This window comes from Ailuropoda melanoleuca, chromosome 2 (genome assembly GCF_002007445.2).
Source record: "Ailuropoda melanoleuca isolate Jingjing chromosome 2, ASM200744v2, whole genome shotgun sequence".
Taxonomy (NCBI): domain Eukaryota; kingdom Metazoa; phylum Chordata; class Mammalia; order Carnivora; family Ursidae; genus Ailuropoda; species Ailuropoda melanoleuca.
This window is the reverse complement of record NC_048219.1, coordinates 79,468,275-79,479,043: the sequence shown is the minus strand read 5'-3', so window position 1 is coordinate 79,479,043 and position 10,769 is coordinate 79,468,275. Positions and strand designations below refer to the sequence as shown.

General features: G+C 41.6%; 1 protein-coding gene across 4 annotated transcripts in view; it reads left to right on the top strand.

The window, feature by feature from the left end:
* SLC16A1 (solute carrier family 16 member 1) overlaps window positions 1-2,168 on the top strand; it is a 44,229-nt gene extending 42,061 nt beyond the window's left edge. For all 4 annotated transcript variants that reach the window (XM_034654126.1, XM_034654125.1, XM_034654124.1 and 1 more), the window contains one exon: window positions 286-2,168. In XM_034654126.1, the coding sequence (XP_034510017.1) occupies window positions 286-554 (269 nt within the window). In that variant the 3' untranslated portion in view covers window positions 555-2,168. The remainder of the gene's footprint in view (window positions 1-285) is intronic.
* The last annotated feature ends 8,601 nt before the right edge of the window (window positions 2,169-10,769 follow it).

The following is a 10,769-nucleotide window of genomic DNA, read 5'->3' as shown; positions in this document are numbered from 1 at the left end:
CCATTGATTCTAGGTGATCGCTAGGTCTTTCCCCATTCCAATTGGCCAAGATTGCATTACTTTCAAGTTGCTGAAAGTAACAGGATATGCAAGGCCATCTAAAATCAAGTGTGACGTCATAAAAGATGAGATCATTGTTAACAGTTCCTCTTTAGACCAGTCTGTCACTTGTGGGCTCTTTGAGGATTGGTTGACATCTTCTTTCTGCGTGGACCCTTAAGCTCTATTTGGGAATGGTATACGTGTTGACTTTTGTCCGCATAACTTTGTTTCGGATATCTTCAGGTCGTCTGAATGACATCTACGGAGACTACAAATACACCTACTGGGCATGTGGTGTGATCCTAATTATAGCAGGCATCTATCTCTTCGTTGGCATGGGAATCAATTATCACCTTGTGGCCAAAGAGCAGAAAGCAGAGAAGCAGCAGAAGGAAAGTAAAGAGGAGGAGGCCAGTGTCGATGCTGCTGAGAAACCCAAAGAATATGCAGCAGAATCTTCAGAGGAGAAAGACACAGAAGGAAGTCCCAAAGAGGAGGAGAGTCCAGTCTAATCCTGTGGGGCCCAAGGGTCAATGAAGCAGCTGTGACCCAAGATACCTGAAAATATCTACTGGCCTGTAATCCAGCAGTGGTGCTCAATGTCAATAGTGGACATGTGTGTGGGAATCGTATCAGGTGTTCATTGATGGAATTTTTGTTTCACTCCTTACCAGTAGCCTGAATTAAAAATGCCATACCTTTGTGGAGGGAGTGGTTGACAAGAATGAGAGAAGGAAGTAGTGTGGGGTTTTTTTTGTTTGTTTGTTTGTTTTAAATCCTAGCTTTTAACAGTGTCCAGAAGATTATAATATGTGCCTTAAGTTTTAGTCTTTAGAACTCTTTAGGGAGCCTTAACTTTTTAAACCATTCTGCTGAATTCATCTATTTTAAGTGTTATGTTATAAGGAAAAATATAACAACTAACTTGTTTCAGACAAATCTAAAACTTAAAATTACTCTTGCTTCATTGTTATTTGTATTATACTGTCAGACATCATCACTGGAAGATTTATGAATAGAAATATTGGTTGGAAGTTGGGATTTTATAAAATCCTGACTAAAATATTTTCCTTGCATCAGTAGTTGACTGGCATAGTGCCTGCTAGCTAAAAAGTTAGGAAATTTAAGGCAATAAAACTATGGAAACATCTTGGCTGTTCTAGACACATTGTACTCATCAGCACCCCTCTGGAATCTTTCCTTGGGATGCTAATATTATTAGTGCTTGAGAATTTATTTCATTAAATTACTATCTTCCCTTTTCAAAGACACATTTTGTGTGGTTATAGACCATTGCCCTTTTGAAATTACTTAGTATTTTTCACTATAAAAGTTAATTTTAAAATATGCAAAACTATATATTTGTGCCTCCTTAGTAAATACAACACATCTAATTAAACACAGATATTTCACACCGCAGCTGAATTCAGCTTCAGTTTTACCAAAACCTGAGTTAGACTTAGAATTTTTTGTTGTTGATTTTCCTGGAATTTTCCCCCATTGATTCATAGTGGTTCCATTTATATCTGTGTCTAGCTTAGAGCTGTGTGTTATTCAGTCTTTGTGTTTTTTTTTTTTTTATGTTTGCTAATTAATGAAAGCCAGAGTGATTTGGCACCAGGCAAATCAATAAGAATAAGATTGGGGGGGAAGTTGCTCCTTTTCTTTTTCTTAGAAGGCCTGAAAAAATTATGTTTTGCTTATAATTATTGGACACATTCATACTACTCCACACAAAACTAAAGATATTATGACCCTTTTTACTTACTTGAAAAGTAGAGAAATTAGTATAAGGATAGGGAGGATGGACCAGAATGAAATCTGTAAATATTTTTTAACCTAATATCTTCTAAAATGCACAAGAAGATAATGATAGACACTCAATACATTATATTTAGTACATTAAAAAATATCATTGTAATTGACACAGTGAAAGTATAGGTACAAAACAGTTTGTGTAAGAGGCTGGCTTTTCGAAATAAACTTTTTTTTCCTTTTTTTTAAGAAATGTTTCTCCCTCCCAATGTTTATTTTCTTGAGCAAATACTACTGTGTCTTCATTTTCATTATCAAGATCCAGTTTGGTCCTTGCTAATATTAAATCATTCAGCTTATGTGCTGTGGGAGCTGCGTATATGGCTTATTTTTAGTTTTCTTCTTTCCTCCTTTTCTTTGAGGCAAGGAAGAGAGGGATTTTGAAATCACCTCTCTGAAAGCATCCAAAGCAGTTAACCTTAAGGACACAATGAAAATTCCCTTTCTGTGCCTGAGTGTCATGGCAGATGGAGAAGGAATTTTAGGGGAGAAGCCTGCTGTGATTGTTGGCAGGCTTGGCTCCAGTTGGGACTCTGCTGTTTTCCATAGACCTGAGTGCATAACCTCTGTGTGCCTCTTTTCCCTTCCGTAAAAATGAGAATCACTGTCCATGGGGTAGTATAAGAAAGGAAATGGGGGGGCGCCTGGGTAGCGCAGTCGTTACGCGTCTGCCTTCGGCTCAGGGCGTGATCCCGGCGTTGTGGGATCGAGCCCCACATCAGGCTTTTCTGCTGTGAGCCTGCTTCTTCCTCTCCCACTCCCCCTGCTTGTGTTCCCTCTCTCACTGGCTGTCTCTATCTGTCGAATAAATAAATAAAATCTTAAAAAAAAAAAAAAAAAAAAAGAAAGGAAATGGGAAGGGGTGGGGTGGGGGAGGAGGAGTACAGGATTATCATTTTCTCCTGAAAGGGAGGAAAACTTTTCCCTTCTTTCCAGGTTCTTTGGATGGCCTAATAATTGACATAAGACAGATAGGAGAAAAATTTAATTTCACACATACGGGAACTTCACATAGACATGAGAGGGTCAGAAACAATCAGGCAACTGAGACTGACAAGCCATCCAAAGCTAAGGAGGGGTGGGTAGAAGTCTGCGGCTTCTAAAGGAATAAAGACAATTTACAAGATGGGAAGAGCAAATGTCTGGTAAACCATACCATGCGGAGAAGTCTTGCATTAAAAAGAAAAAAAAATTGGTAATACCTCTCTTCCTGGTACAGGCTCCCTATCTAAATTCTTTTAGGCAGTTACAGGGGAGGTAAAAAGCTCTTCTTGAGTCTGTTAGGCATTGACTGCCTTCAGCTCAAATACTCCACATTGCCAAAGTGGCACATTTTGGGGCAGCCCTGTCCTGAACCCCATGGCTCCCATCCCAGTTGTTGAGCTACGTCCGTACCTAAGACCCTGCTTAGTCTTTGATCAACAGCTGGATCTTGTTAGTGAAGGGTTAAAAACTGGCTCAGAGCTGGAATTAAACCTTTTATTGCCCAGTCCACCCCTGACTTTTTTAACCCTGACAAGGCAGGATTAAAGCATTTATTCAAGATTAGTTTTGGTAACAGCTAACACTCTAACCCAATATAGGCCTACTCTGTGCCATCTATTCCTTGTGACCAGTCAGCGAATCCTCTCTGTGTTGTAGGTTGTGTTCAGTGTTGGGAAGCAGCTGGGCTTTCCGATCCAGTCTGTTGTCCTTTACTCCATGTGAGGACTGTTTTCTTCCAATTCACGCAGTTTCAGTGGCTGCTTTGGAATCGTCAATGTATGCAGAGAGCACCTGTCTATTCTCTGTCCCACACCTTCCATAAATCACAGAGAGAACATATACAGCTCTTAGGTACTTGTAGGGCCTAAAAAGGTTTGGCACTGTTTACAAGCATACTCTGAAACAAGCTCCCAAGCCAAGGCTGGAGAATTACTTAAACTGATAGGTTAGCAATTGCAGGTGATCATGGTGACAAGACTGTATTAGCGTGCTACATTCCAGTCTGTTGAGAATTTAAATTAACTAGTCATGATGAATAATTTCTACAAAATAGGAAGGCATGATGGTAAAAACAAATTATGGAAAATTCAGAGGTGTTTTATCCCTGATTTAATCACACTGATGACTAATCCTCTGAACTCTTGGGTTGTCTGGATTTAGTTTATGTTTGTATCATAGATACATATGTCACTGTTAATCCTATATTTTAAAAAGGAAAAGAATTTGTTAAAAGCCATTTAATATTTTTGTATGAGCCAGTGTTTGACTGTATTGAATTTCAGAATGATAAGTTGGTTATCGGTTTGTATGAAAAACCTAAATGTCTGGGTTTTACCTAGCAAATGGTTCACAGTATAACCTAATAATCAGGGGTGCACCCCCCTCTCCCTGTTTTGCTCAGAAAGATGAGGAAAGGTGAAGAGTAAATTTCCACCTTTGCAACATGGCATGTCTTAATAATCAGTTCAGCATTTGCCTAGAAGACATGAAGAAAGAGGTTAATGACAGACTTGTGTCAATATGAAAATTCTTTCAGTTCTTGACAGGAAGCGACAGCCCAAGCTTGCTTGGCTTGCCCAGATGTGAGCAATTAAGCCAAGTTATTACTTCAGAGTTTAGAAGCATTTAGAGGGTTTCAAGTACATTGCTTCTGGAATGTGTTCTAGCTGTAGTATTTTAGATTCAGTCTCCCCTTCCCCCGCCCCCCATTCAGTCTGGGCCATAGGGACAAAATCATTCAAATGACAGTGATTGGGAAAAGTACCGTGTGTGTGTAAATTATCTTTTCCTTGAGTTGAACAGCATTGATTTACTTCGTTTTGCTAACTTTTACCCTGACTTGCCTAGAGGAGACCGGCATAGCTAGCAGTGGGATTGCAGCCTGCTCCTTGCTTAACAGTATAGGCCACCGGGTTCAAATTGAGGCTGTGTGACCTCAACCAAGTTACTTAGCCTCCATAAGCATCAGGCTTTTTTTCTTCTGTAAGGTGTTAATAATAATTAGTACCACCCCCACCCCAGGGTTATCAGGAAGGTTAGTTGATATGTGACAGCTTACGTTAAATAAGGGCTTCATGAGCATAAATACCTTACTATAAAAAAAAAATCAAAATTAATACTTGGGGGGGAAAAATTGGTCTTCTAATTCCCAAGATGAATCTTAGGATAGTTTGGAAGTGACTTTTAAATATAATATTAGCTAAATTTGGGGCGCCTGACTGGTTCAGTCAATAGAGCATGCAACTCTCCATCTCAGGGTTGTGAGTTCAAGCCCCATGTTGGGTGTAGAGCCTATTTTAAAAATAAAAAAAGTATTAGTTGAATTATCAAATTCTCCTTTTGATCAGATCCTCCTTTTATTCTTATAAATGTAATGGTCTTTCTTTGGTAAATGAAAGGATGAAATGAACAATTTACAAGGTTGGTGCATACCTGTCCAGCTCTTTGAGCAAGAGGGATGTGAGTCCCAAAACCCTTGCTCCTGATGTTCTAACAGTACACTGTCTCCAAGGAAGAGAGCCCCACTTAGCAGCAGATAAACATTAACTCTCAATATTTGTGATGATTTGAAAAGAAGAAATACAGCTAGTAACCAGTCATGATTAAAGTTGTCTGTCCCAGCAAGGTTCTTAAATGCAAATTGAAGACTTGATGAGGTTTTAATTTTTCCATTGATAACATGATTTAAATTATTAATTCTCACTTGGTGGCCGAGTAAGTTGGTATTTAATATATTGACAGCAATTTCATGATGTGTATCAAGTGCCAAGAGTTCACATCTTAAGAATTCCAGATTTGGAACTTATGTAAGAAAAATGTCTGTCTTTGAAATTTGTCAGTGTCTGAAAAATCCTAAAGTGTCTATCAGTAACTATTTAAATGGATGATTAGGATGTCCTTGTGGTATAAACATGGCTCGATGTTAAACAAAAAGGCAAAACACAAGGGATGCCTGGGTGGCTCAGTTGGTTAAGCGTCTGCCTTCAGCTCAGGTCACGATCCCAGGGTCCTGGGATCAAGTCCCACATTGGGCTCCCTGCTGAGCAGGGAGCCTGCTTCTCAAACTACTGCTTGTGCTCTTGCTGTCTCTCTCTCACAAATAAATAAATAAAATATTCATTAAAAAAACCCCACAAACTACCATGATACATGTCCATATATATATATATATACACATACAGAGACACATAGACACACACGGATAATGCACATATACACACGCATGGCAGGGGAAGGAACATACACAAATAGGCTAATCATTTTGTGACTGGTAAAATTAAGAGGTGACTTTCTATATTTTTTCCATACTCTAAATTTTCTTAATGTGATGGTAACTTTTACACTAAAAATATTTAACGTAGCACATAATACTGGTTTACAGAGGGGAAAAAATAGTACAGTTGATCTAGAAGGGTTCTGGCAAGAAACATGACTCCTAAGAAAATGAAGCTGATGTTTATTACAAGCAGGTTATTTTTTCCTGCTTCTTCAAGAGTTGCATCGGTGAAAGGGTGGTGGATGAGACATGGAACTCAAGAGCACAGTGGTCTCAAGTCATGATTTTGCTAGTGCTGGACCAGAGCTGTGGAGCCTGAGTCCATGGGCCACCTGCGCCAGCCTGCAGTGCCGCCTTCCTGGAGACCGTGCTCTTGGGGACAGCATTCCTGCGGTTCCCACTCTGATCATCATTTTGCCGCAAATGAATGTTTAACTCAGAAAGCCAGAGCATTCAGTACTTACCCACATCATAGTATTGTAGTCTTAAACATTATCTTACCAGAATCAGCATCAGAAAAAAAATGCACTGATGTCACAAAAAGGAGAATTGGCTTGTCCACACAGCTGTCATTTATTTACCAGCAAGTATTGGACTCTTACTATGTCCCAAGCACTGTTCTAGGCTTTGAGGATCCAACCATGAGCAAAGCACAGTAGGTCTTCCCGTGCACCTCACATTCTAGGAGCAGAAGACGGACAGTGAACACTGTGTTATAAGGAAAACAGTATTTTGGGTTTGGGTTTTTTTTTTTTTTTTTTTTAACATCCTCTATGTGCTTACTTGCTGGATAGAGATAACAGTGAACAAAATTTTGTTCCTGGCACCCACAGCTTCCAGTCTAATGGGGACAATTGTGTAGTGAGTGTTGTGGTGGGGCAGCACATGGAGAATTCTTTAACCCAAACTCAAGAGGGCCCTAAAAAAGGACAGAATGTATATTCTTGAGCAAGTTAATTTCTCTGAGCCTCTGGTAAAATAAACAATGAAATTGTGAGGATTAGGTGTGAAAGTACCTAGCATTCTGTAGAAGTTATAGAAGCTTTACATTGAGCTCATAGTGTTAAAGATTGAATAGCAGGGCGCCTGGGTGGTTCAGTCAAGTGTCTGACAGTGTCGCTCAGGTCGTGATCTCAGGGTCATGAGATGGGCCCTGTGCTCTGCGAGGAGTCTGCTAAGGATTCTCTCTCTGCCCCTCCCCCGCGTGCTGTCTCTCCCTCTCTCAAATAAATAAATGTTTTTAAAAAATAAAAAATAGCAAGTCTCAAGTCATCAGTCAGAACAACAAGGAATAAAGAACAGCTGGTAACATTTGTGTGGCTAAGCAAGAGTTTTCAGAGGCCTTTGAGTATATTCTGTTATCTGATTCACGCAAAGTCCTGGGGAGGTGGGTGTAATGAAAAATATTGACCGTTTAGTTGGGTCTTCATCTGAGCAGGGAATTGTCCTGCAGCAGAAGAGTGCAGAGCAAGGCTCCAGACAGCTCAGCCGCTAGAGCTAAATGTCCTGGATGGAATTTTGGAGACCTACAAGAATGCAAGAGGCTGAATCCTGGATTATCTTGGAACAGTGACCAGACCAATCACTTCGGCCCTGCACCAAAGTGAGTAAAATGGTCCTTCCCCCATGAATTCACGATCTAACTTAACAATCCTTTTCCTTGGCTTCAGAATTCATAATGTGATTTCTTCACTTGTGATTTCCTTTCCTAATATGCTTTACTAATTCCAGATTTAAAAGTTTGCATTTCCTGTGCTTACTCTGGCCAGGTCCGAAGAGGAAGTGGCCAGCAGCCAGTAAGAAGCCAGGAGGGGAACTGGGCTGGGATTAGAAATCACCTGGTGTGCGGCAACCTGTACATCAGTAATTATCAAGAGAAGGTTTCTGATGGTTCTTGTCATTGTGATTTGTCTTTCTTTTCCTTTCTCATTGCCTTTTTCCCCCCCTTTGAGACCAAAAGAGAAGGGCCTGGGTGCTTTTCTGTCAGGCCCTATTTATTTATGTATGCTTCTCAAAAGGAGAGCTTTACTTTTAATTAACAACCCTTTTAAATTCCGAGTACTATCTTGCTTCTCCAATGCTGAGAATGAGCAAGAACGGGCCTGCAGTAGGGGGTCAAAGGAGCCAGGCACTTGGGAGGGTTCCTAAACTTCCACCCTTGCCCCAGCCCCTTCCTCCAGCTCCCTGCTTCCACCCCCACGTGTTTCATAAGCTGCCCAAACGTGTAGACTGAACTGCTTTTCTGTTTCTCTTTTCATCCCCTCCTTTTGGTGCCTGCCACAGGCTTGGCTTCTAACAGCCTCCTTACCTCCGTTCTCGCCACCTCCAGTCCAACCTCAACACTGCTGTCAAAATGCCTTCTCTAAAAAGACAAGTCTCTCAGTGGCTTTTATAACTTCAAATAAAAGCAATAAAGATAAAAAAATAATAAAACTCATCTAATCATGACACTCCTCTGCTTAAAATTCTATAGTTTGAGGATAAAGTCCGATCTCAGCTTAACCCCCAAGAGCCCTTCTCAATCAGCAATCAGCACCTGTGTTACCGCTCCAGCCTTATCTCCTGCCAGGCCAGCCGCACCCTGCTCTCTGGCCCTACTGAATGTCTTAGTAATGCTGGCCCTAGTTTCAGACCTCCCTACCTTCCCACGTGCTCATTTGTGCCTGGTAACCCCTCTGCACCAACTCCTATTCATCCTTTGAAACTCAGTTCATGCCTTCTCTTACGGGAGGACTTACTGATTCCCCAATTTCTTTTTGTTTTTTGTTTTTTTTAAAGATTTTATTTATTTATTTGAGAGAGAGAGGTCGTGAGAGAGAGGGAGGAGAGGGAGAAGCAGACTCCCGCTGAGCAGGGAGCCTGTCGCAGGGCTCCAACCCAGTACCCTGAGATCATGACCAGAGCCGAAGGCAGACGCCCAACCGACTGAGCCACCCAGGCACCGCACCCCCAATTCATTTTTAATTGTCCTTACATGTACAGCACAGAGTATGAATTTGTGTCAAAACCCAGGGCTTGGGTACAAATTCCAAGTAGGCCACTTACTAATTCTGAGTCCTTAAGCAAGTTATTTAACCTCTAGGCCACAGTTTGTACATCCATAAAATGGGACTGAACAGAATTTACCTTATAGGTTTGCCATGAGGATTAAATATGGCAATGTCTATAAGACCCTTAGCATAGTACCAGAATTCAGTAGGAATTATCACTACTTCTGTCCTAGATAGTTCTTCCCACTGGCAAAGAATAATTTTCAAAATGGTAAAATCATAGGGGCACCTGGGAGGCTCAGTTGCAAGTGTCTGACTCTTGATTTTGGCTCAGGTCATGATCTCAGGGTTGTGAGATTTACCCCCAGGTCGGGTTCTGCACTCAGCAGGGAATCTGCTTGAAATTCTCTCCCCCTCTCTCTCTGCCCTTCCCCCTGCTCACTTTTTTTTTCTCTCTCTCTGGAATAAATAAATCTTTTTAAAAATGGTAAATTCAGGGACACCTAGGTGGCTCAGTCAGTTAAAGCATCTGACTCTTGGTTTTGGCTCAGGTCAATATATCAGGGTCATGGGATCGAGCCCCACGTAGGGCTATGTGCTCAGCATGGTGTCTGCTCCTCCTTCTCCCTCTGCTCCTCTCCCAGCTTGCTCCTCTCTCCTCTCAAAATCTAAAAAAAAAAAAAAAAAAAAAAAAGAAAGGTAAAATCATAACTCTTATACGGATATAAAATGCGCATGTTTATATAAACTCATTAAGGAGGGAACCAGTAAGATTTTACAACTCTTTCAATTGAGAATTGGATTTATGGAGATTTCTCTGCTGGACAAAATGCATTTGCACTGCCATGAACAGGGGCAGTTTGCATTGTACATCAGACAGGGAGCCTCTGTACTGCCGTCAGCCCTCGACAGGTTAGCTTCCATCTCTACAGAGCTGTAATGTAGCCCAGCAGAAGACAGTCAGATGTGGAGATCCCTATAGAACAAGACAGCCCATAACCTTAGACAACTCACAGCCTTCCGTTGACAGAACAACCCAGGAATCCTTTGCCCATTTGTAAAGCCTCACAGTTTTTCCTCATACAATAGTGCACGGCAGTCATCAGTTTGCCTTTCCAGACACTACCAGCTATGGGCTGCTTGAGATGAGAGGGAACAACATGCAAACTCATCGATCCCTTTTGATTTTAGAGGTTGGACAAGTTTCTGCTGGAGGTGACATTTGAGCTGGGTAGAAAAAGGGAAGGCTACATTTCTCCTGGGGAAGAGTATCCAGAGAGCTGTGTGGGGCCAGGACAGAGGCGACTGGCAAGCAGGTGTAAAACACAGCCTGGGTGCCAGGCCCTGGGCTAGGCCAGGAAGATAGAGGAATGAGGCCTGGTCTCTGCTTTCAAGAAACAGTCTGGGGGCGCCTGAGTGGCTCAGTCGTTAAGCATCTGCCTTCCTTCAGGGCGTGATCCCGGCGTTATGGGATCGAGCCCTGCATCAGGCTCCTCCGCTGGGAGCCTGCTTCTTCCTCTCCTACTCCCCCTGCTTGTGTTCCCTCTCTCGCTCGCTGTCTCTCTCTCTGTCAAATAAATAAATAAATAAATATTTTAAGAAAAGAAGCATTCAGTCTGTTTTGGGAACTAAAAGGAAGTCAAGGCTTACAACATGGTGTG